This window comes from Medicago sativa, chromosome 6 (genome assembly GCF_051527215.1).
Source record: "Medicago sativa cultivar Bolivia chromosome 6, Bolivia_mono, whole genome shotgun sequence".
In the NCBI taxonomy this organism is placed as follows: domain Eukaryota; kingdom Viridiplantae; phylum Streptophyta; class Magnoliopsida; order Fabales; family Fabaceae; genus Medicago; species Medicago sativa.
The window spans coordinates 3,189,337-3,216,160 of NC_140754.1; the positions used below are offsets into that span (position 1 = coordinate 3,189,337).

General features: G+C 30.6%; 4 protein-coding genes and 1 pseudogene across 4 annotated transcripts; all 5 read right to left on the bottom strand.

The window, feature by feature from the left end:
• Positions 1-6,165: 6,165 nt before the first annotated feature.
• On the bottom strand, positions 6,166-9,855 carry LOC146912079 (bidirectional sugar transporter SWEET5-like). The gene is made up of 7 exons (XM_085720683.1): positions 9,833-9,855; positions 8,712-8,764; positions 8,363-8,399; positions 7,553-7,760; positions 6,713-6,874; positions 6,488-6,610; positions 6,166-6,372 (listed from the first exon to the last, which is right to left on the bottom strand). Exons 1-7 carry the CDS (start codon positions 9,853-9,855, stop codon positions 6,166-6,168), a joined length of 813 nt encoding a protein of 270 aa, XP_085576809.1.
• Positions 9,856-12,330: 2,475 nt separating this feature from the next.
• LOC146912080 (uncharacterized) lies at positions 12,331-13,791 on the bottom strand. Its single transcript, XM_085716403.1, has one exon. It carries the CDS (start codon positions 13,789-13,791, stop codon positions 12,337-12,339), a length of 1,455 nt encoding a protein of 484 aa, XP_085572529.1. The 3' UTR covers positions 12,331-12,336.
• Positions 13,792-14,457: 666 nt separating this feature from the next.
• LOC146912081 (uncharacterized) lies at positions 14,458-16,652 on the bottom strand. The gene is made up of 4 exons (XM_085720684.1): positions 16,604-16,652; positions 16,400-16,497; positions 14,928-15,233; positions 14,458-14,712 (listed from the first exon to the last, which is right to left on the bottom strand). The coding sequence occupies exons 1-4, from the start codon at positions 16,650-16,652 to the stop codon at positions 14,458-14,460; spliced, it is 708 nt and encodes a 235-aa protein (XP_085576810.1).
• Positions 16,653-18,433: 1,781 nt separating this feature from the next.
• On the bottom strand, positions 18,434-21,757 carry LOC146912082 (NDR1/HIN1-like protein 3; annotated as a pseudogene).
• A 1,559-nt stretch (positions 21,758-23,316) lies between these two features.
• LOC146912083 (bidirectional sugar transporter SWEET7b-like) lies at positions 23,317-25,719 on the bottom strand. Its single transcript, XM_085718853.1, has 6 exons — positions 25,563-25,719; positions 25,314-25,350; positions 24,388-24,613; positions 24,069-24,230; positions 23,846-23,968; positions 23,317-23,714 (listed from the first exon to the last, which is right to left on the bottom strand). Exons 1-6 carry the CDS (start codon positions 25,603-25,605, stop codon positions 23,580-23,582), a joined length of 726 nt encoding a protein of 241 aa, XP_085574979.1. The 5' UTR covers positions 25,606-25,719; the 3' UTR covers positions 23,317-23,579.
• Positions 25,720-26,824: the final 1,105 nt, after the last annotated feature.

Here is a 26,824-nt window from a genome sequence, read left to right on the forward strand (position 1 = left end):
AGGAAACCCTCTAAACTCTATTTAAAAGGTCAACATTCATATAATTATTTTATTAATTTCATATTTTTCTTTAAATTGATTTTTTATATGGCATAAATATCTTAATAAACTATACTCCATCCGGTCACTATTATAAACAAATTTTGACTTTTTAGATTCATTCAATAAATAATGTATGTGGTCTATATTGTAGACTACATACATCATTTATTGAATGAATCTAAAAAGTAGAAATTTGCTTATAATAGTGACCGAAGGGAGTATATATTTTAGATTATTCGGGACAAATATCATTTCCGAAACTATTATTTATCAATACTAACCTTAATTATTTATTTGATAGAGAATAACGGGAGAGTTAGCAAAGATATACATAGTAACTTACTATTTCGGCAAACTTCATCAGCCATCTCCCATATCTCTTTTTCTCTAAAATTTTGACACATTAGTTTTTTTGCACTGTGCTTGATGTCTTTTGCAGATATCTTACCCTGCAAATGACAACAAATTACCCTGCAAATGACAACAAATAAGCAATGAGAAACAAGAAGAAACAACAAAGTTTTTAAAATCGTGTTTTAATTCATGGAATCACATTATTCCCCATGTTAAGGTACAATGTCGTCTTAAACACTTTAGAAACCATGTTCTAATCTTAAAAATTGAGACCCTAACAAAAAGGAAATGTTGTTGGCCCTCAACATTTTGAGGCCTTTGATATAGGTCTCTTACTGCCACTGACCCTATTTAGGTATCAAATTCGAGTCACACTGCATGCAAACTTGTACATGAAACCAATTTGAATCTTGCAGAAATGACACAACTGAATCTTGCAGAAATTACACAACTAATTCACTAAACTCAATTAGACTCTTACAAGTCTGCCAACTTACACCTTTTTTAAAAGAAAATGTTAACGACTGCCTCATAAACATTCTTTAAGAACCATAAGTGATAAGTATTTATAAAAAAGTGAATCTCATTTATGACCTAACTCGTTATAACTGCTTCACATTTTGAAGAAATCTATAAGTACAACACTATTATTTTATTTTATTTTTTGCAACATGATGACCCTTTTTTGGGGATTTGAGATTCCTTGTTAGGACAAAAATGTAAGTTCAAACTACTGATGTAATTATGGTATTAAGTGTATGTCATGTATATACTCGTTTGTTTAAATATTATTTTACTATGAGATAAACTCGTACGAGCCTACGAACAACCTCATTTAGACAAACGAGTTTGCTTAAACTCTTGATTTTAATATTGTAGATACCAGTGATGTATAGAGATAAAAGGATTCACATATTTATATTTATATTGATCAATAATATGAAAAGCTTTCACAAGCTTCTCTTCAGCGTCCCTTTCTATTATTTTGATCGCCATCATGTCCTCAAATTCAATAAATTCGATTATTTCATTCCCATTTGTATCCATAATTGTCTTCATTTCTTCAATTTCCTGAAATGATGTGGTGGATAATCTATTAGATAGATAGAGGCATATATAACTCTAACAAAGAATGGCATCCGAAAATTTTGACAATGTTATTGGTAATATACATTGATATTCTGCAATAAGGATTCCATTAGCCTCTGATCCCTATTCTGAATTAACATAGGTTTGTTTGTAATAAATTATATAAAAAATGATAATTTGATAATACTTTTAAAAAAAGTAGAAGCTTTTTTGTGTTTGGGTGTCCACCGTGATGAAAATAACTTTTTTTTTTCTTATAAAATAATCATGTATTAAAAACAGTTTTTAAGAAAAACTACTAAAAATATCTTCTTATTTGAAGGTTGTTTTTAAAAAATTTGTTTTTTTTTTAAAATTATAACAAACCTATGAGATCTTTCAAAATTCATTATTTCAAAAAATGAAAGTGATTCTTTTTTTAAGAAACTGATTATTTAACAAAATGTTTCTAAGGAGAAGGGCAACCGAAACAAAAATGTTAAAAACAATTAAAGAGGTTGGTTTATGAGACAGGGAGAGATTTGGCTCCACTCCTTGTGACATTTACAAAGACTGGGAGTTATTTTTCTTGGCAACAACCAATAGAAAAAATAATTAGTATTTTTTGAATAAATAAAAATTTAGGTGAGTTAGTTTCAAATATTATAAGAAGGTTTTCTTACTCAATAAGAAAAACTAATTATAACTTCACTCCAAATATAATACCTCTTCTGTCATTTCAAATCCAAGTGTCCTACACAAATAAGATGTGTATTATGAAAACAACCTAGTAAATTAATTAATATTCCTAAAAAAAAGTAAATTAATTAATATGATATAAACATTTTGACCTAATACTAGTAACATACCCGTGCATCCGCACGGGTACTGGTTGGTCGTGGATGATTTTATGCAGTTTGAATTCGACATTATGTACTTGTGAAAGTTTAAATTTAGACCATTTAAAAGTTAATTAATATTAACTTTGAAAAGTATAGGAATTAGATAAAGTCATTGCTTTTTTTTAAGAAAAGATACTATCATTACTTTTTAAATGCAAGTTAACAATAATAATATCAATTTATATATTTTTATCCAAAAAAATATCGACTTATATAATTTTAGAATATGTTTGTCAACTTGGTCATGTGTATAATAATCATTTTAAAATTTTATCGGTGACAAAATGTTTGGTGTATAATTATTATTTAAACTTTTAAGGAGTGATAACTTGTCCTGTGTATAATAATAATTTTATCATATGTATTAGTAATGAATTGTCACATTGATGATATTCTAAATAGTTTAAAACGATTTAGCTGGAACAATTTTTAATTTAATAACTAACAACTTGTCCTATAAAACAATGTTAGTTTAGTCAATGACAACTTATCTCGTGTGTTTTATTTTATTTAAGAAATTTTAGTCAATGCTAACTTATCCCGTGCATTTTAGTTTATGGGGGTTCAATATCTTTATAGAATTGAAATGTGGTGATATTATAAATAGAAAGAACAATTTTTTTATAGATAACAACGAATTTTCTGCATCAAAGTTAGTTTAGTTAGCGACAATTTATCCCGAGCATTTACATTACTTTTGAAATTTTAGTCGATGCCCACTTCTCCAAAGTATTTCAGAATCTACAATTTTTATAATGAATATCCACTTATCTCGTGCATTTTAGTCGATAGGTGTTGAATATCATTTTAGAATTGAATTGAGGTGATGATATTCTAAATAGTTTAAACATTTTAGCAGGAACATTTTTTTTTATAAATGATAGCTTGTTGTTTAAATCAAGGTTAGTTTAGTCAATGACAACTTATCTTGTGTATTTGATTTATTTTTGAAATTTTAGTCAATGTTCACTTATCCCGTGCATTTTAGTTTATCAAGGTTCAATATCATTATAGAATCGAAGTGAGGTGACATTATAAATAGCTTGAACGTTTTTGCAGGAACACTTTTTTATAAATATCGTGTATCAAAGTTAGTTTAGTTAGCGGCAACTTATCCCGTGAATTTGTGTTACTTTTAAAATTTTAGTCAATGTCCACTTCTACCATGAATTTCAGTTATCTACAAAATTGTATTCAATGTCCACTTATCCCGTGCATTTTAGATGATAAGTGTTCAATATCATTGTAGAATTGAATTGAGGTGATGACATTCTAAATAGTTAAAAAGTTTTAGCAGATTTTTTTTTTTTTTTTATAAATGACAATTTGTCATGTAAATAAAGGTTAGTTTAGTCAATGACAATTTGTCCTGTAATTAAAGAGGTTGGTTTATGAGACAGGGAGAGATTTGGCTCCACTCCTTGTGACATTTACAAAGACTGGGAGTTATTTTTCTAGGCAACAACCAATAGAAAAAATAATTAGTATTTTTTGAATAAATAAAAATTTAGGTGAGTTAGTTTCAAATATTATAAGAAGGTTTTCTTACTCAATAAGAAAAACTAATTATAACTTCACTCCAAATATAATACCTCTTCTGTCATTTCAAATCCAAGTGTCCTACACAAATAAGATGTGTATTATGAAAACAACCTAGTAAATTAATTAATATTCCTAAAAAAAAGTAAATTAATTAATATGATATAAACATTTTGACCTAATATTGGTGTGTTTGTTTCAAGTTATTTTTGTAGATTGCTTAGAATAAAATGATAGAAGTCCCCATGAGCTTAGCTCATTTGGTAAGGGATAATGCACAATATGTGCAGGGGCCGGGGTTCGAACCCTGGACACCCCACTTATTCATCTTTAAGGTGAATTTTTCTAGCCACTAGGCTACTTGACCAAAAAAAAAGAATAAAATGATAGAAGTATGTTTGTTATAAGTTTATCAAATTTTATTCCTAGGTATAAAATATTACAGGGAATAGAAAATTTTCCCGAGAAAATGTGAGAATAAAATTCTTATAAAGACGAGAATAAATTGATATACCACAACCTTTTAACCTCTCTATTCTAAAAGTTTATGAGAATAGTATAACATTAACCAAACATCATTTTTTAAAAATACCTTCAAATAAAACACCAATCCTTTTATTCCGAGAAAAGTTATTCCTAAGAACAAATTTATTAATCTGGAAACAAACACCGCATAGGATAATACTAATAATTAACATTTTGACCTTAGGAATAAATAACAATACCTGGTGGCATGAATCAGCTCTTTGACAGCATCAAGAGTACCTAAAAATCATTCAAAAGAAAAAATACTTTAGGAAAAAAAAGTATTTGATTAGGTTTTTGATACTAAAGTGTATTTAAAAAAACCTGAGCGATTTAAGTCGCTTATATGAAAAGCTTCCTTAATTTGGAATGTTTGATGACGTGTCAAATTATTTGCTGGTTGTCTTGGTTTATTGTTGAACCTCTTGGAATCTCCTCTAAATTTAGACGGCTGGTTAAAGAAAGGTAGTGTGAACTTACAAGATAATCAAATAAAGGGAACATGCATGATTTTACCAAAAAAATCAAGTAAAGATTAACAGTTTGTTATAAGAAATTCGAAAGTAATTTTTTTTTTTTTGTGATAGAAAGTAAATTGTTGAAGCAACATATTGCGAGTTATGACAGAAGTGTTTTAAAAAATAATAATATTGTAACAAAAGTGAAAAATCATTTGATCTAGGGTTCGATCTATGTTAAGTTGTATAAAAAGAAGGAGAGTTCAACTTCTTAAATAGATTTCTTCAGAAAGATAATATAAAGGATAGATTAGATAAGATTAGAGAAGAGTGGATCATACCATTGTCGATTGAGTTGAATCAGCAATTCACAATTAGAAATGGAATTTGGAGTGATCACATAATCTTTCTTTGCTAACTATCTTTCGATATTTCAATAAATAGTATAAGAAGAGCACGTGCATGAATTTTATGGTTAATAATTAATATTAACAATAATATTAAAAGATGATGCATGCCGTTAGTAATCAATTAACTCTTTTTTATCTTCTCTTTACAAAATCAATTTGGCCTAACTCCAAGGGTTAATTTGATCTAGTGGTAAAAGGAGAAAGACAATCAATAAGGTGATGGAGAATATGTTGTATTTTAATTCAAGTTAGTTAAAACAGTTAGGTTTGATTAACAACTTTTGAGGAAGTTAGTAAGAGAATTTATTACTTGCTTTGCAAGTTAATTACATATACTTAGCATAAATGATTGCAATGTTCACTTTTCATTTACTAATGAGAATATTGAATTTTGTCAAAAAAAAAATGAGAATATTGAATTACAACCCATTTGTATCTATTTCTTTTCTCTCTCAATTTCTCTCTAAAACTTCATAACAAGTTATTTTGCTAGAAAAATAATTGGATGAATTCAGAATGTTAGAGGTAACCATTTAATACCTTTCACTCTTCAAATAACTTTACTTTCTATCAAGAAAACATACTAGATTAATTTAAAAGAGGTGGTGTCAAATAATTGGATGTTTCCTTTCAAAAATAATTGAATACTAGTTGCTATATCCAACAAAACCTTGCAATATGAAATTGTTGAACAATATATGATATGCTTATAAGAAAGTTGCTTGGGATATATATATCTAAAAAAAGGGAAACATGGTTATGAGAAATCATCTACAAATTCAATCCTAATTCTCAACTATATGCATGTCTTACATGCATATTATAAAAAGAAATCACCTAGATAGTTCCCAAATAAAATTTGTAATGTCATCCTAATTTGTAAAAAAAATGTGCCATAATCAGATCGACTACATTCACAACCGGAACTGGAACATCGTTATCATCATCAATAAGCATATAGTATGAGCTGAACAGCTCCAAAGATTTGCAATGTTGATTTTTTTCCATGCACCAGTAATAAGCATATAGTATGAGATGAACAGCTCCAAAGATTGCTCCAATACCATTGCTGATCTGCAATATTCAGTACAAATACAAATGTATATTAATTAACATGGGTTAAGTTAAGTATAAATCTTTCATCCCAATTGAACTACAATAATATAGGAATACATATTAGATAAATTACCAGGACATAGATGTCAAAGGGGTGGAGTAGAGCATATGTAGTCCAGCAAAGTCGATTGAGGAAGTATGCCAGAAAGAACCAAAATGGCATGTATTTCACACTCTTGGTCTTTATAACGTATGCCTGTTCATTATATGTAACAAAATATCAAATTGAGTTTAGTGAAAATATTTTATCAAATATGATGTGATCTGAATATAAACTAATGGAATAGAAGTTACTTACCATGATGATAAGATGAGAGACATACATCATCAACATGTTGATATTACATATAATACCAACAATTAAAGACCTTTTGGTAGTGTCAGGTAGTATCAACATTGTTATCAGAACAATGGTAGCAAAGAAAACAGCCTCAATGAGAAGATCAATCAGCAACTTGTTCTGAAATTAGACAAAAATTTAGAATAGTTAGTAGCATAACAGGAATGGTAATGGTTTACATTAACAAAAAGCGCCTTAACCATTCGATTAGCAACTTGGTTTTCGTAGGGATTTCAAATTAACCAAACGTTAGGTAATCAAAAAACCTGTTATCACTGAAAGTGATATTCTCTAATAACTCAATGAATAGTTTGGTATGGACATAAAAGGAAAAAATCAGAACATTCATAAAACATATTAGTAAGATTACATATATATATTTGATATCTACTAATAAAATCAGCAAATTTTCATGAATTCATGAAGGAAAATGCTACTTCTCAAGAAAAATAGTTTCAAGTAAGTTAGAGTAACTAGAGGAAAATGCTACTTCTCAAGGAAAATGCTACTTCTCAAGAAAATGCTACTTCTCAAGAAAAATAGTCTCAAGAAAAATAGTTTCAAGTAAGTTAGAGTAACACAGCAAATTTTAATTGGATGATTTATTTGTCCACTTCCTATTTTTCAGCCACACCTCCTTGAATTGTGGCAAATAGTGCATTGTGATTGGCTGCTCTTTATTCTTGAAGAATTCTTGATGTTATTTTTCTAGAGATATAGCATTGCTCATGAAGGAATACTATAATCACAGTGAATCAATCATTGATGTAACTAGAGGGGAACATAAGGCACACTTACCCGTCCATTTTTGTTGGCATAGATAAAAAAGATAGTAAGATAGACAACCTCAAAGAGAATTCCAACACTATTGATAGAGAGAACTAGAGTGCTGTTTGGGTGCACAAAAGGCATTCCATAAAACACCCAAAAAGCACAATTCAACAAGTGTGGACCTGGTTTGACATATTCCACAGCCTTCTTCTTAATAATTCCATAGGAAGTTGGTCTGCAATACATTCATATTAAACCATTCATTCATTCAATTTCCAAATAAATCAAATCAAGGTGTATTTGACAAAATCACAGTTTAGTCATGTAGATACACAAATATTTCATTAAGAAAATGTAGATGCACAATAGTTTTAGAAGTGCATATAATTTTATGATAGTTTAAATGAAATTCTATATTATGATAGTTTAAACATGCAATAAGAATAATGTTATAAATATTATTATGTATCTAATTAGGCAAAATGTAATAAAATTCCTAAAAACTGTTTAGAGTGTTTATAGTTCTTAAATGCGAATGTATGTAGTTATTTAGAGACTATCAACTAATCTACTAAATAAGTATATATACACTATAGTCTATATCCTACTCGGTTGCACAAACACTTTTGATTGAAGCCGTGTCTGGGGTGTCTGACACAGTGACACTTACACGACACTTGTAATTACATTGAATTATGTATTTTCTCAAAATTTCATCGTGTTCGTGTGGTGTGAGTGTCGTGTGGTGTCGGTGTCGAGTACACTATGTATCACAGTGCAAAATGCATGAATCACAAAAGTTCAAAAGAGAGTAAGATAAAGAGAAAGTTTGATTACGCTGGTGAGAGGAACAATCCGAGGGAGATCACATTCCCTGCATCCAAAACACAGAACATCCATTAGAATAAGTTAAACCGTAACTGAACTAAGAAACTTCTGGAATCGATTAACTGAAAAAGTTATAATATTACTCTTCATACATACATGCATGCAAGCATGATTAATAGATTATGAACAAAAATAAGCTAAAATCAACTTCAACTAAACTAAAAAATTTCTGAAATCGATCAAATTAACGCTAAATCATAACAAACACACGACGTGAATCGTTGCAGTGAAAATCTCAAATCAAAATTATTGAAGCGATTCAAAGAGAAAGACGAAGATGAAGAAGCGATTAACAAACCTATAATTCCAACAGCGTTACGAACTACTGACTCGTAACGTTCACCATCTTTTCTAGAGAGAAAGAGAGATATTTTGGAGAGAGAAGAAAACAGAAAGCTTGAATGAGCGAAGACTAAGAAGAAGAATGAAACAAGCTACTCTTATATTATATATACTCCCTCCCTAGTCCCTTCCTTTTCTTCGCGGATGTAGCGTTACTATTTAACATTTAACTGCCGTTCTGGTATTTTAAAGGTAACATTTAGTGTTACTTTAATCTTTTTTCAATAAAACTAGTTAATTTCGTATATTTGGAAAATTAAAGTTTGTTATTTTTAAATAAAGTTTTTTTTTTATTTTTTAAACAAAATTTGTTTTTTGTTATCTTAAAATTTAAACAAAATTTTGTTACGTACAATAATTGTTACGTGAATAGTTAAAATTCTATAAATAAGATGAGTAGTAATTGTTAAAAATTTCAAGGTTAAAAATTTCAAGTGAAAAGTAAAAGATAAATCTGAGAGAAAAATAAAATAAAAGTGAAAGTTAATTTTTTTCTTAGCTTTTAATTAATGTGAAGTTGAAATAATTTTAATATTGACTTAAATTAATTAATTAAAGAGAAGTGCACAATATTTAGAAAATTGACAATTGTTTGTTATGAAAGAGAGTGAGCAAAAAAAAATGAATTTGTTGGAGAAAAAGATAGTAACTAACAAATGTTTGCAACGAGAGAAATATAACATATTAAATTTGTTGGAAGGAGAAAGTGTGTGAAAAAAATAAGAATATATTGGTAGATTAAAACGAGGGTATAATAAAAAGAAAATGTGCAAAAATGAACGACACTTAAAAAGAAAAGCCGAGGGAGGAGTTCTTATATAATTGTGGGCCCCAATGGTCAAAATTCATTTTGAAATTCAATGCGTCTTAAAATTTTATTCATTAGGAATCAAATTTCTTTTAGAAAAACTATCCTATTGAAAACTATCATATTGAAGAATCTAAATTAGTCCACCTAAATTGACACCGATGAGAATCAAACCAGAGACCTCGAGGAGGAGCACACTCCCAGATCCCGAGCCAATACCACGAAATTCCACTAAATTTAAAATTGAAATCTAAAATTAGAATTAAAACCTTAATTCTCTTTTCTTCACCATCTTAGTGCTTGAATGTCGTAATACATATTTTTAATAGGTTTTCTTTTTTTGTAATCTAATTTTTCTTTAGGGTTTTTCATTTGATATAGTGAGGTTATCACATTAGGATTTCTAATCACGATTTTCTGAAGTTATCTTCTTCATTGTTATTCATGTAGTTTAAGGAGACAAGACTCTTGTTGGTTTGTTAAATGTCAGGATCCACACAACTGATTTCTTTTGGAACTCAAAATATAATTTTGAGTATAAGATGGAGATTGACCGTAAATTATCGTGTGATCCTGTTTCCTGGTTATATTATGAGATTTTGGTCATTTTCAAAGATAAATGTTACCCCGAAGTTCTATCAATGCATTACAAGATTGATGGGATAGTTAAAGAGTTACAAAATGATGAAGGTGCAATGGAAATGCTCACTAAATCTAGTGTTAATGGAACAATGAATTTGTATGTCCTTGCTAAACGTGTTGCTAATCTTAGAAATCGTGGTTGGGCCTAACACAACCCCACAAAACCGTTGTGAGGATTGCTCTCACTTATAAATAAATTGTCAGGCCAACTCTTAACCCGATGTGGGACTCTTAACAGCTAATATTGATGATATAGAAAGAGTGCTTGCTATAGTCAAATCAAGATTTTGCTAGAAAGTGTGCTTGCTATGGTGAAGATCCAACTTTCTATTCATGACTTTGTATAATAAACCTGTAAATATTTGATTGCTAGTATTTAGTTGTCCTTTTTCTCTGGTATTGACTACAATAGTTACTTTTATTTGAAGTAATTAATATTAGGTGATTTGTGTGGTGATGGTACTAAACAAGTTTGTAAGTTTCTAAGGCTATTATGAATATCCAAGTTTGTACGTTATAATTGCACAGTGTCGATTAATTTTTTTGCTTATAAAGCAGTTTAGTAATAAGGGTTGCTTATGTGATCAGGGATTTAAAACTCTTCAAATTTAACCAACTATGATATGATATTTCTAATATTCTTCAAAGCACAATCTAATATTTCTCATTTTTTCCTTCAAAAAAAAATTCTCATTTTTAGTAAAAAATAATTTTATGATAACCAAACAAAAAGTTATTAAAATTCATTAAAACTAGAACTTTTACCCGTGCTACCGCCCGGGTCATAAAAAATGGAGGAGCTAATATATTGTGATATGATCCATTACATAGATAATAAAAGAATTTAGAACATACAATGGTTGTTCACACATTTTGGAAAATCTCCTTATACACTACATTTGAAGTGGTGTTTTTTTTTGAAGACATAAAAACATTTGAAGTGGTGTTAATACAATCCTCATTGTCATCTGTTAATAATATTTTTAGGACATTATAAATGTAGTAGACAAAAGCAAAATTTTATAGTACAATCCCAACTTATATTTTTAATGTCATAATTTTAAATAAAACTATAAAAGCAAATTATGCAATTGATTCAAAATATTTTTAGCGACATTGAGCTGCAATCCATAATTTTTTTAACGAAAGAGATTTTGGCAAAAACACCACACAAATTATAAATTACTGAAACAAAGCAAATGTATTTTGATTCCTATCAGTTCTGTATGTAAGTTTACAATATCTGTCATGATTCTAAAGGGTCTTGTTAACCAGTGCCCCCGAGACACTCTTTAAGCAACCTAAATTTAGTAATTATTCTTGTAAAAAGTCAACAATTACAATTTCCAATGCATTCAAAATACAAATTTTCATTAAAAACTTCCTATTTAAAGTGCTTAAAGAGTGTCATGGGAACACTCGTTAACATTTCCCTTCTATATTTATGTCATTTATATTGTGCACTTCGTTTTAATGATAATTTTCCTTGTAAATTATCGTACGTCAACTATCCTACTGTAAATCATCCTACCACTGCTTGTTATAGTAATATGTTTAACTCCCAAAACAACTAACATAATTATGGCCGAATAAATTAAATTGATGGTAAGTTGAATAACTTATTATAAACTATATAAGAATAGAAGAACGAAAAAATCTAAAACAAATATGACAAAAACAAATTTGCATAAATTGTAAATCCCTTCCTAGTAGTAAAATTTGTTGCTTGTTAAAATATTTGAGGGATGTAACAAAACGTAAAAATAACAAAACCTAAAAAAATTAGGGTTAGTATTAGGAGAGAAAATATTAGGTTTAGTTGTTGCAGATTTAACAAAACTAGACCATCGACCCGTGCTAACGCACGGGTCATACAAAAGAAAAATTATAGCGCAAATGTGAAAGGGATCATTTTACTTGAAACAAAAAAATAGTATAATTCAATTCATAAAATAAATTGTTAGAAACCTTTGTAATGCACCATATTAAACAATTTCCACGACATCGACCCTGTTACGGTAACATGACATATTAATTTAATGACATAGTTTATTGAAAAAAGAAAATCCAACGTCTGTCGACATAAAAATAGTACCAAAATGCAATAAAAACATTACTACAAAACCAAGTGCTACACATTACGGAAAACTTCTTTGTAGACCACATTTGATGTCACATCAGTATCTTGACCGTCCTCGTCATTGATCAACATCTTTAAACCATCCCTCGAAGTAACCCTCGATACTGCGACGTACAATTGTCCATGTGAAAAAACAGGAGACGGTAGATAGACACCAACATTTTTCAAAGACTGACCTTGACTCTTGTTAATAGTCATTGCAAATGAGACAGACAACGGAAACTGCCTTCGTTTAAACTTGAACGAAATTCTAGCATCAGACGGTTCTAGTGATAACCTTGGAATAAACACCTTTTCACCTATATTAGACCCAGATATTATCTCTGCCTCGAGCACAAATTTACCCATCTTTGTAATAATCAATCTTGTACCGTTACATAAGCCCAAATTTTGATCTATGGTCCTCAATAACATCACAGGTACTCCTACTTTCAATCGAATCCTATGGTTTAGCAATCCAGAGGCAACAATGGTGTTGAGAAATTCAAGCGTGTGGATGTCGTCTAGTGCGTCACCGCCTAGATTTTTATGATAAGGTGTATCATAACTCAAATAAATTTTCTCCTCACCAGGAATCAAGTCTAACACATAATCATTAACCTGATCAACAATTGTATTCTTTGGAGCCAATATTGCTCTACTTTGAAAATATTCTGATTTACCAATGTTTCCTAACAAATTTGGGTAAGTGCTTTCAACAATAGATGCAATAGGATTACCTGAACTTGGAATAAGCAAGTCGGACGGGATTTCAACGGATATGACATCATTGATTACCCCAGTTGTACCATCCCCAATGCTTAAAACCCAGTCAGAAAACAACTTCCTCTCTTCAATGTCTGCTTCAGATGCGCCGCTTAAAACCCTCATATTTTTTGTAAGCGTAAGGACTTCACAATACCTCCATAAATTAGATGAGTTAACTGCACCGTAGACAATCTCTGGCCTGGTAGCTTTGGGCATGACCGGTAATATCTGTCTGAAATCTCCACCTAAGACAACAACCTTACCACCAAATGGTATGTCCTTGTTTCTCTCATCTACGGTCCTTAGAACATCTCTCAAGGATCGATCCAGTGCTTCGAAACAATGCCTGTGCATCATTGGCGCTTCATCCCATATGATAAGTTTAGCCTTAATCACCAGCGATGCCAACGGTGTATTTGGGGTAACTCCACACATTGAGGTCTCGTCGATTATAAAAGGGAGACCGAATCTTGAATGTGCAGTTCTTCCACCGGGTATAAGCAAGGCAGCAATCCCACTGGATGCACATGCCAAAACAATCTCACCCTCAGACCTCAATGCAGCTGACAATGCCCTCCAAATAAATGTCTTCCCCGTACCACCATAACCATACAGGAAAAAAAACCTAGGCTTGTCTTCCCTGACTATTGTAATGATTGTATCATATACATTACGTTGTTCCGAAGTCATGGTCGACATCCATAAAAAAGAGGAAATATTGTTAAGTAGGAGAGGAATCTTCACATACGCTGCATTTTGTTTTTATCTCTTCACAGTCCAGTTATGATTTCCTAATTTTTCTATTATCTCTTGACAAAAAATTAGGAACAATAGCACATTTTGTTAGTTAGGAACAGATTGCATCAGAAGAAAAAGCAGGAAAGGATTGCATCGGATGCCTTTTTTTTAGTTTGGTATTATTCTCCAAAACAAAATCATGAGAAGAAAAAGCATGGGAATTGGTTAAATTTTATAATTCAGTGATGTCAAAAAACACGTGCACCTGTTTTTTAAAATTAAGTATTTTCAATAGCACCAAAAACCACCATCTTTGACAAATATTAAGCACACAACAAATTTTGAGTCCATTAAATGCATACATAAAAATAACATCTGAAGTCAAGCACGTAGGGATGTGTCATTATGAACAATAGTTTGACACCAAAAAGGAGATACTTTGCTATGCAGCAAGAAGATAATAGATAGTGTTTGGAACATGGAAAAGACTTCAAAAATTTAAATCTAAAAATTAGAAGGATCTGATAGAAGTAAATGCTTGCAAGGTTCCGAAGCAATTAAAATAACATGGTGGATCTGCTAAAAGAAATTGTTTGCAAGGTTCTCAAGCAATTATATAAACATTGTCTAATTGTAAACAACATCGAGATAAATTAACTCATTCATTCCTGCCTTCAGAGCTCCCAATCTGATTTTCACACCTTCACGCAGCCTTCGAGCCTCCACAAACCTCTTCCACTGCCCACCAATCCTGCAGTGTTCGTAAGGAAGAGTACCAAAAATTAAGTCACAGTCCCATACGTTACCGGAATCATCCACAATCTTCACATTGGTAGAAGAAGTATCCAGCATTTGAGCAATATTTTCAGTGTAAATGAGAATCTGCAAAAACCAAAGATGGAAGGAATTTACATCTAGTAAATGAAAAACTAACAACAAAATGAAGTTTATAGGAAAAGTGCATCGTACCAAAGCACCCCTTGTCACATCATATTGAGATAATTTTTTTCGAAACTTATAAGCATATCACTAATATTGTGACGATAACAGAGAAGAGATGTTCTCGGCTGGAGATGTTGGTTGAAAGTTGACGTGACATTAGTTTTGTCAATAAGGAAATTCATGGGTGGATCAAAAACAGGATAGTTGATAGTATTGTGAAACCTATCAGTCAGCTTCATATCAAATCGTTCATCACCAACAAAAATCAGAGTAACCCACGCACCTAGACCAATACCATAAAAGTCGCGAATTGCTTTCCATCCCTTTGTTAAAAAAAAGTTACCATTGAAGGCATCGACCAAGACCTCAAATTGATTGCGCTTTGGATCAGTCAATGTTGCAAAGCGTCCAATCCGATCTCCAAAATCACCGCCAAACATTCTCGGCGAGCATATGGCACCCTGGTGAAAACAACAAAATCATGAGCAAGTAGGCAGATGGTGGTCTTAAATTAGGAAGACAAATATATAGCATTCTGATTTCCAAAAACAACTGCTTATTTAACTATACTTCTTAGTGAATGGTTTCCATTCATTTAGTGAACAATTGTACCATAAATTTCCATAGCCACGAACTTAATATTAACTTGAACGGAACAAATTGTTATATTCTACCATTTCAGACACCACCATAAATATAAATTATAGAATTATAAGATCCATCAATGATATCCATGTTGTTTGTTTTTAAATGCAGGCAGTATAAGAATCAAACGACATAAAAAATATTAAGCAAGGAACAGACCCACACAAAATTGTACTCGGCATCATAATAATAAGCAAAGAACATATAATTTTGATTTCTGTTCAGTATAAGAATCAAACAACACAAAAAATTATATATGCAAGGAAGAACAAAAATAATAAGCAAAAACAGAAAAGAGAGCAGACAAAACAATGAGCAAAAATGATAAGCAAAGAACACCAAAATAAGGAAAGAAAAATTATATAAGCAACACGGATAGTGCACACTAAAAATCATTATATAGAAGTGCACACCAAAAATTAAATAAGAGACCAAAACTATAGAAGTGCAACACATTATAAGCAAAAAAATGGATTTTTATAAAGGCAAAAAAATGGATCCTACTAACTTATATTCCATGACTATCTGGCAACGAAATATATTCTGTGATCCAAATTGTAATTGCTATAAACGTATTCTGTTAGGTTCTCTTTTTTTAACATGTGCGCTATGGTGGTTCTTCTATCTAAATACCCTAATATGTTAGCTATGGAATGAACTCCAAATATGTTCAATTGTTTAATATCTTGATTTGGGATAAACATTAAAGACTTGGTTTCTATGCTAAAATAATATCTAAACCAGCATTATTGATGGCAAAGGTGTTATTGATGGCAACGAAATAATATATTGGGGTTTCTAACCAAAGGTGTTATTGATGGCAACGAAATATATAAAAAAAGTCAATCACTACAATAACATTAGACAAATAATGTCTAAATCAATAAGATTAATTGCGAAATAAATACAAAAGAATACATACTAAAATAAAAGATATTTTACTGTCAAAAGGATAGGTCAAAGAAAAGGAAAGTATACTCACAGTTTCGAAGTCATACTCGACGATGTATGTTCTGTATTTGAGTTGTAGCTTGTTAATTGCCTTGTCATATTCTGAAACTGGGTTTTTCAATAGAGGACCTGGCAAGGAACGAAAGTGAAATTTTGTTATGTATAAACGGCAAAAAAAAAAAATATAAACAAAACAAAGAGTTAAACATTTAGGAATATGTGTTGAAGTGTCTACCAGTTAGGCAGTGATAGGAGAGGAGAGTTTCCATGGTTCTTCCAGCCATAGGTCAAGAATTGGAGAAAGGATTTCTGATTTGCGGCTTTATTTGTTATAGAAGCAGATAGTTTAGTGTGGAAACAAAATAGGAAACAATATAGAACCGTGATTTACGTTTTTTTTTTGTTGTGATGTTTATCCGTCCAATTTGTTTCCATGATTTCCTTTTATTAGGGGCTTTATTTGTTATAGAAGCAGATAGTTTAGTGTGGAAACAAAATAGGAAACAATATAGAACCGTGATTGGCGTTTTTTTTGTTGTGATGTTTATCCGTCCAATTTGTTTCCTTGATTTCCTTTTATTAGGGTTTTATGTTTATCCTGTGATTTCCTTTTTTTTTCTTTTCATAATTAACAATTTAGTTAGGGTAAAACAGTAATTGTAGCCATTAGGGTTTTGGAAAAATTAGGGCTTCAAAATAGGCTTGGGACAACTTTTATATATAGATAGATAGGAGAGGAGAGTTTCCATGGTTCTTCCAGCCATAGGTCAAGAATTGGAGAAAGGATTTCTGATTTGCGGCTTTATTTGTTATAGAAGCAGATAGTTTAGTGTGGAAACAAAATAGGAAACAATATAGAACCGTGATTTACGTTTTTTTTGTTGTTGTGATGTTTATCCGTCCAATTTGTTTCCATGATTTCCTTTTATTAGGGGCTTTATTTGTTATAGAAGCAGATAGTTTAGTGTGGAAACAAAATAGGAAACAATATAGAACCGTGATTGGCGTTTTTTTTGTTGTGATGTTTATCCGTCCAATTTGTTTCCTTGATTTCCTTTTATTAGGGTTTTATGTTTATCCTGTGATTTCCTTTTTTTTTTTTTCATAATTAACAATTTAGTTAGGGTAAAACAGTAATTGTAGCCATTAGGGTTTTGGAAAAATTAGGGCTTCAAAATAGGCTTGGGACAACTTTTATATATAGATAGATAGGAGAGGAGAGTTTCCATGGTTCTTCCAGCCATAGGTCAAGAATTGGAGAAAGGATTTCTGATTTGCGGCTTTATTTGTTATAGAAGCAGATAGTTTAATGTGGAAACAAAATAGGAAACAATATAGAACCGTGATTTACGTTTTTTTTTGTTGTGATGTTTATCCGACCAATTTGTTTCCATGATTTCCTTTTATTAGGGGCTTTATTTGTTATAGAAGCAGATAGTTTAGTGTGGAAACAAAATAGGAAACAATATAGAACCGTGATTGGCGTTTTTTTTGTTGTGATGTTTATCCGTCCAATTTGTTTCCTTGATTTCCTTTTATTAGGGTTTTATGTTTATCCTGTGATTTCCTTTTTTTTTTTTCTTCATAATTAACAATTTAGTTAGGGTAAAACAGTAATTGTAGCCATTAGGGTTTTGGAAAAATTAGGGCTTCAAAATAGGCTTGGGACAACTTTTATATATAGATAGATTAATAAATAATAAGGATAGCAAGGTTCACATTTGCATCTAGTCCATGTTAAACGTCATCATCCTTTAAATTTGTTTGTGAATTAATATCTGGAAGAGTTTGATTTCAAATATGAATCTACAGGCAAAATAAATATAAATCTTAAATTTCTGAGTTAAATTGTTGTTACTTGACATTGTTTTCAAAGCACCTTAAAAGATATAAAGTAACTTAATCCGATTCAATAATTATTCTGTAAGAAATCAAGTAAACCTTACTTATACTTTTTAATCAAATTTGACTCATTCATTATCGTTCATAATTATGTGATATACGCCTAACATGAATTAGAGTTTAATTTTTGTCGGTCAATTTTCTATGACATGGTGATATTAATTCATGCCCTATAAATAAATAAAAGTGGTGATGATGAGTTACCAGTAGTCATGGAAAGACTGCAATACACAATTGGTGGATTGAAACGACTAGTATTGTGAAATCCAAACTTATAAGTGATCGTAAAATCCAAATCAATAGCCAAGTGATGATAGACCTAAACGTGTCCATTCATTATACTCAACAAGTTGTTGAGGTTTGAGTTTGATCACACTCTTCCCTTCAAACTCTAGATTAATAGAAGTGGTATTCTTTTGCCCTTGATCAAAAGATGTCAAATTCAAGCTAGCAAAGTTAGTATGTGTGTCCTTTGCATATGCACTGATAACCCGATAATGCACAATGACTTTCTTGTTAGGGTTTTTTGATGCAATCTTGGCTTTTAATTTGTAAGATAAGGTGTTGTTTATTGTGAGGTTGAACTTTGTGAGAGAAGCTCAGTTACATGGAAATTGAGATTAGAGGGACCATAGGTGATCGCTGCTAAGGAGATCAACCAGTAAACTAATGAAAGAAAAATTAGAGACATGATTGTGAGCTTCAAGTTGAATGTAGGAGAATTGTAGTTAGTTGGTTAGAGTTTGATATTACGTGGTTGGTTAGTTAGTTATTTTTTGGAGGGATATTTAGTTATGTTTTTGGAGGGATAGTTAGTTAGCTTTTTAATTTCTAACAAACTCCGTGTATCAAGCATTGAGTGTGGTATCTGTTGGATTTGAAATCCTTTTTGGTTATATTGCAAAGTAAAAAAAAGTCCTCGTAAGTGAGTGTTTTTTACAAAGGAATTGAGATCAGTGAATCAATGATATGTCTTACAAGGAAGAAAGTATTCACTGATCAATGATATGTGATCAGTGAATTGTAATCCTTTTTGTTTCCTTGACGTGATTCCAAAAGTTAGAAAGTATTTGAAAGAAACCATTGAGCATTGACTTAATATGAAAGGGGTTGGTACATATATGCCTTACAAGGAATTTATGACAATGAAATGGTTTTGATTAGACGTTGTTACCGGGGTTCAAACCGTTTAAAAAATACCAAAATTTTTAATATCTATATATGTATCGTTTAAGGGTTTATATATATATATATATATATATATATATATATATATATATATATATATATATATAAACGTATATTAACAAAACACAATTGCCGATGATCCACCAAGTAATGGCAAATTACTGATAGATTTTGTGTTTTAGGCTTTTTTTGTGGTGGTCGGGGTTTGAACACCGGACTTTGCATATATTATGCATTGTCCACACCAACTGAGCTAAACTCACGATGACTTGTGTTTTAGGCTTTGTTTGCGAGTTTGGAAGGAATGGAAATGAGAGGTTTGGAAAGAAAAAGAACGAAAAAAAGGAAGGAGTAAGTGAAAGAAATAGATGACATTGAGAGGGAAGGGCTTTGGGGGTTTATTTTTCTACTTACTCCTCATTTGGTGGAACTCAAAAATTATATTAAATGAGGGTTTTTGGGGGTTTGGAGGATTTATATAAAATCTTCAAATTTAATCTATGTCAGTATAATATTCGTAAAATTAAAAATATATTAATCCTAAACATTGATGTATCATTCTCTAAAACAATACTCTTTTAAAAAATGTGAAAGGTTTTTCAATTTTCCCTTATATTTAAAACCCTCCAAACTCTCAAATATAGCCTTAGCGGCGGAAGTAAGCCACCATTAAATCATGATTTTTCTTGTTGTGATCAAGTTTTGTATTTTCTTATCTTGATTGAATTGACTTATTGGTATTTGAATTTGTTTTTTTTTATAAATAGAAATAATTTGGAGATTATTCTTTAGAGATTTAAAAAAAACATAAATGTGGTTGAAAAAACATTCAAGTTGAAAATTATGCATGCTAAAATAGTTTTTTTTTTATTGTAGTCTAGTGGTTAAATCAAACACTTTTAAAGTGTGTAGAAGTGGCAAATCCGAACTACTGTTATAATAGCTTTTATTAATATGATTGAAAATAATAGACACCATATATATACTATGTTTTTCTCTTTCGTCTATTAAAACCAAAATTCTCCAAAAGCTAATAAGAATAGCTATTTCATTTTTCAGCTTAAAAAAGTATTTTGTTAACAAAATAGTTTTTCAGAAAACTTCAAAACATAACGCAAACATAAAAAATTAAATCTTAAATTAATGGAAGGAGTAAATGTTGGGTGATCATGAAGTATACTAAACTCATATCAACTACATCTCACATGTAAATTTGGTTTTATCGATAGAATATCGTGAGTTTTTCTTCATGCCTTTTGCTTTGATTCTGCTTTTGATTTTTGTTCGTAAGAAAAAGATGAATTGCATATATGGTCAAAGATTCAATTCATATGACTAACATTGGTGAAAAAATGGAAAAGTGTGCTTCCTTTTTTCATTCAAATTCATAAAAGAGCTTGTTACTTAAACTACAAGTACATGTACATGAAAATTCAGAATAACTATATATTCTTTAAATCAAAATTGTTGGAAGGATATTTAAATGGCTTCTTAACATATCAATTTCAAATGATAAATTGAAATGTGAGTCGTTAGGTCATTCAGGTTTTACCGGTTAAGTTTACACAACTAAAACACAAGTAATTATTTATGGTCCCACATAATCATATCAAATCAACTTATTTTTTCATCAATAAAAATTAATTGTGGTACTTTGGAATTTACAATACTCACATAGGAGTGTAATAATTTGTTTTGCTTATTTTGATTCAATTTAGACCTCAACAAATGAAAAAAAAAATCAAATCAATTTAATTTATTTCGATTGAATCATCGGACACATTAGATCATTGATTTGGTTCTTAACAACGTCTACACTGACACCACGCGCATCAGCTACTTATGTTAGAATGTGGTTCTCATATATAATCAACTAAAACATACCTAATCAACTTAGTAGGCCATGATGGCTCAATTATGGGACCATATCATCGTATGGTCTGGTGAAGCCATTTTTGCAAACCTCTTAAAACTTATTAGTGACGGGGTTTAATTTTAAATAGTACGTACAAAAAGATATTAGAGATAGACTAATTCTATAGTGTATAAGTAAGATACTCCCTCCAGTCACATTTATAAGCAAAAAATGACTTTTTAGGTACATTGAATAATTAATGTATCCGGTCACCTTTATAGGTTAGATACATTAATTATTCAATGTACCTAAAAAGTTGTTTTTTGCTTATAAATGTAACCGGATGGAGTATGTTGTATCATGCATATTATTTTTATTTTTTACATCCAGTCCATAAGTTTTATCATACCTTGTAGTATGTGTCAATGCTTCATAGTTCATCATTGCTGGTTTTTTTTACCATATAATAAATTTTGAAGGAAAATAAGGATATATTTTACTTTTTAGAGGAGCTTAGTCGATGAAGATCGGGCATTATACACGACACTAACACATAGACACGGTAATAACTTAACGAAACGAAAGTGACTTAATATAATTATATGTCTCAGTGTCCAACTCTCACACATGTTGGACATTGAACACGTCTTCAATCTAAAGTGTCGGTGCTGCATTGAGTTTAGTTTTTTTGTCCTTCTCTTGCAAATGTCATTTAGGATGGCTGCATTTTATGTGTACGATGAATTTCCAATATGTCTATAAGTTTAATTAGATGAGAGACATAATTTGGATTTTTATCCTATTTACATTATTTTATAACACTCCCCCCCTTGTTTATGAGCTTCATATTTTCCTTTCCCAACATGTGGTTTTTTTTATTTTCAAATTGAGACAAAGTAGTTTTTTGAGGCTGTGAAGTAGAAATATCTAGTCATTTACTAGATGGAGATGAAAGAGATGGAATTGAATCTGATGATTTTATGGATGCATTAGTGCTTTGTTTTTTCTATTGTGAACTTAGGTTATATTTCAATGAATGGAAACTTATGCACTTTTCCAAATAAACATATACTTATTTTATAGAAATTTGTTTATTTCCAATGACCACTTAGGTTATTGGAGGAACAGCTTGAAGAACAAAACTACTCTCACCTAAGAGCATGGATGTACGCCCCATGACAGAGGTTGTGAAAGGTGCAGCCTTTGTACTAAATAGCGTATCACGGAGTAATGGCGATTTGTTCAAACTCCGCTATGCTGTAGCGCTATAACATTATAGCCTCTGTTCGGCAACACTACTTGAAATACGAAATACTCTAAGTATTGCTGAACAGAGAAATTATTAGAAAAGGTTTCAGAAGAAACGGTTTTATGGATGTTTTTATGCAGCTATTAAGAATCTTGGTCAAGGAAATGCAATGAAAATATCAAGTTTCTCTGTGAGTCTCTTGCATATATGCAAAAGACTACCTATTGATCTAACCTTATAGACAAAAGAGAGTATGCTAAGAAAATTGTTTGGTATGGCTCATGCTAAGAAAATGTTAATGGCTTTCTCCCTGCGGCGTGATTTAGGGGTAATCTTGTAAAGTGTAAACTGGACTATAGTATTTAAACACAAGTTGTAATCTGTAACCCTAAGCTTGAATAATAGAAAGGAACTGCAGCCACTTAGTCAGAGATGTTTGCATTTTTTATATGATATATGTGTTCTTTTGAATCAGAGTTGCTGTTCTGACAAAAATTATCAAGGAAATTTCACCTATTCTAGTCTGGCCATTAAAACATTGTGTCCACAGAATGGTACCTCAAGTGTAGATACTACTAGGTGGATACTATTAATATATCACTAGTTGAATCTATGCTTAAGCTCTAACTTTTTATCTCTGAAAAGAAACATAGATTATCAAAAGACATTTATGGTGCAGCACACCCACCACCTTTAGATTGTTATTAGTGTTTCATTAACTAATAAAATATTAGATGTTATATTCAACAAAACCTTGGAATATGAGAGTGTAGATCAATATATAATATGCTTATAAGAAGGTTACTTGGGATATATATCTAAAAAATGGGAATCATGGTTCTGAAAAATTAACTATAAATTCAATGAAACTGGAAAAGTAAAGAATAGCCAATCCTTCTCAATTATATGCATGTCTAACATGCATATTGTAAAAGAAATCACCTAGATAAAACCTCTAATCAAATTTGTAATGTCATCCTAATTTGAAAATTGAAAAAAAGAAGTGCCATAATCAGATCAGACTGCAGTCGCAACTGGAGCTGGACCTGGACCACCCTTATCATCATCAATCTGATTTCCTCCCCTGCACCAGTAATAGCCATATAGTATGAGCTGAATAGTTCCAGAGATTACTCCAATACCATTGCTGATCTGCAATATTCAGTAAAAATGTATATTAATTAATATGGGTTAAGTATAGATCTTTCATCCAATTGAACTAAATATGATTATTAACTCACAAGTCACAGCAATAATATAGGAACATAAATTAAATAAATTACCAGAACATAAAGGTCAAAGGGGTGGAGCAGAGCATATGTTGTCCAGCAAAGTCCATTGCAGAAGTTAGCCAGAGAGAGCCAGAATGGCATGTATTTCACACTCTTGGTTTTTATAACGGTTGCCTGTTCATCATATGTAACAAGTTTAGAGAAAATACTTTATACAATACAGTATAATCTTCATATGATCTGAATATAAATTAATGGAATAGAAGTTACTTACCATGATCGTAAGAGGAGAAGCATACATCAATATGTTGAAGAAATCACATAAAATACCAACAATTAAAGACCTTTGGGTATGGCCATGTAGTGCCAACTCTGTTATCAGAACAATGGCAGCAAAGAAAACAGCCTCAATGAGAAGAATAATCCCCATATACTTCTGAAATTAGAGAAAAAAAAAAGTAGTGAGTAGCAGAAGAATATAAATAGTTACATTAACAAAGAAGCAAATCAACTCTATTATGTGAATAACCTAACACATCATGAACTAATTAGGTGATCAAAAGAAAAAACAGAACATTCAAAAGCATACGCACCCTTCCTTTCTTCTTGGAATTCTTGGAATAGATAAAAAAGATGGTAAGATAGAAAATCTCGAAAACAAGTCCAACACCATTGATGGTGACGACCAAAAGGCTGTTTGGGTGCACAAAAGGCATTCCATAGAATACCCAAAATGCACAATTCAACAATGTTGCTAAGTATGGATCTGGGCTGAACTCTTCCACATCCTTCTTCTTGATAATCTTGTAGAAAGTTGGACTGCATTTCATTCAAATAATTCATTAGTAATCCTTAAGTTGAAGTGCCAAACAAATCAATAGTTAACACATTATCATTTTCCAATGCCAAAAGTTGAAAACAATATCTTAATCTAGTTTTATTTTAATTAAACAGTACACCCTATATCTCTTACCTAGTTGAAAACTAATAGTGCAAAGCTTTGAAAACTAATTAAAATCACGATGAGTTTGATGAAATCAAAGTCACAACATTATTTTATTGAAGCTTTGAAAATTAATAGTACAAGTGTATGCTTTCGAAGTTTATCTTTACAATCACGATGAGTTTGACGAAATCACCACGTGACATTGTTTTTTTATTGAAGCTTTGAAAAGACGACCGATAAACCATGGTTATGTCAAACTCATCGTTGATCTAAATATAGCTGGTATACTTAAGGTTGATTCTTTCTTTAAAATAGAGTATGATACTTTCATTAAAATAGAATAAAATACCACAAAATCATAATAATAAAAATCACAAATATAACTTGACCAAAAAAAAAAATCACAGATATAGCAACGATTCAAAACTACAGCACAACAAATTTTCATGTAGTTTATTAATAACAATTTAATAATTATAGATCTATGATTAATTAATAATAATTAAACTTCATAGATTAAACCAAAACAACTATATTCACGTAAACAGAGAAAGAGAGAGTTTAATTAGTTACGCTGGTGAGAAGAACAAGAAGAACGAGATAACATTCCCTGCATTCAAATTTCACAAAAATCAATCAGAAACATGCATGATTAATCGATTAACATAAAAAGCTAAAATCAATCGTTCGTAACTGAACTAAGAAACTTGTGTAATCGATTATCAGAAAAAGTTAAAATTATACTTTATGCATGCATGCATGATAATCGATTATGAGAAAAAGTTAAAATCAACAAAAGAGAAGAAAAAGTGATTAACAAACCTATGATACCAACAACGTTACGAATCACTGACTGGTTCACCATTTTTTCTGCACAAAGAATGTGAAACAGAAAACACACTGAAAGAGGAGAGAGAGAAAAGAGAGAGAGGATTTTAGAGAGAGAGGATTTTAGAGAGAGAAAGAGGAGTGGAAAGTGTGAGCGTAGAAGAAGAGTGAAACTATAGGATGGTTATATAGTGTTTCTTTTGCTTGAATAAAAAGTTTGTTTTCGAAAATTTGTGATTATCTTTACTCATAGTTTGTTGCGATCGATTATCTTCGGTGATAGTTTGTTTTTTTATTTTGTTTTTAAATTTGAAGTTATCTCTTTATTATGAAAATTGGATTAGCTCGACTACACGCGGAGCGGAATTATCTGATCGAGATCAGACGATTCAAATATTAAACGGATTTACTTTGTTTTTGTTTAAATTATAAGTTTTTTTTGAGGGAGTTTAAATTATAAGTTATCTCTTTATTATTATGAAAATTGGATTAGCTCGACTGCATGCGTTCATGAAACTGGTAATTGAGGAATTGTTTGATCGAAATCGAACGGTTCAAATATTAAACAAATTTAAATTTTTTTTAAATATTAAAATTTCTAATTAAAAAATTTGAATAGTCTGATCTCTATTAAACATTTATACAGTCATCGACAAGTCGACGTAAATGTGTGTAGAGTAAATCTATATTTATTTGTTTGTTACAAAAGAAAATCCATTTTTTTGAGGGGTAGAGAAAATCCTATATTATTGTTTTTTTTTTTTTTGAAGAAAAAATCCAATATTATTGTTGTTGTTATTTAAGCTCATCCAAATTTAAATTTTTGGCAATGAGATAAGCGTGTGTGATGAGAAATTCTCGATGAATTCTGTTTCTTTAATTACTTCTTATATATTATCTTTTAGTTTAATTAAATTTAGGATTTTTAGAGTTTGAATGATTTTGATTCCATAGCGGAAATCTAGCGGTTGGTTAGTTACATGGATATTGAGATGCTGGCGTGCAACTAACGTGTCCATGATTAGGCAAAAAAAACAAGCTCAACACTTATATTTTTTACTTAAATTAAATTATATTAAGGTTAACGGACTCCTCCTAAGACGAGTTTGACTTTCGATGAGAATAATATTGATCATACTTTCGTTATCCGAACTTCGGATTACTATGATTCTCCTCCCATAAAAACCAAATGTTAACACAAAATAAAATAAAAAAAATTAAGGTCATGTGAGGATACACGACCTAATTAACAGCTT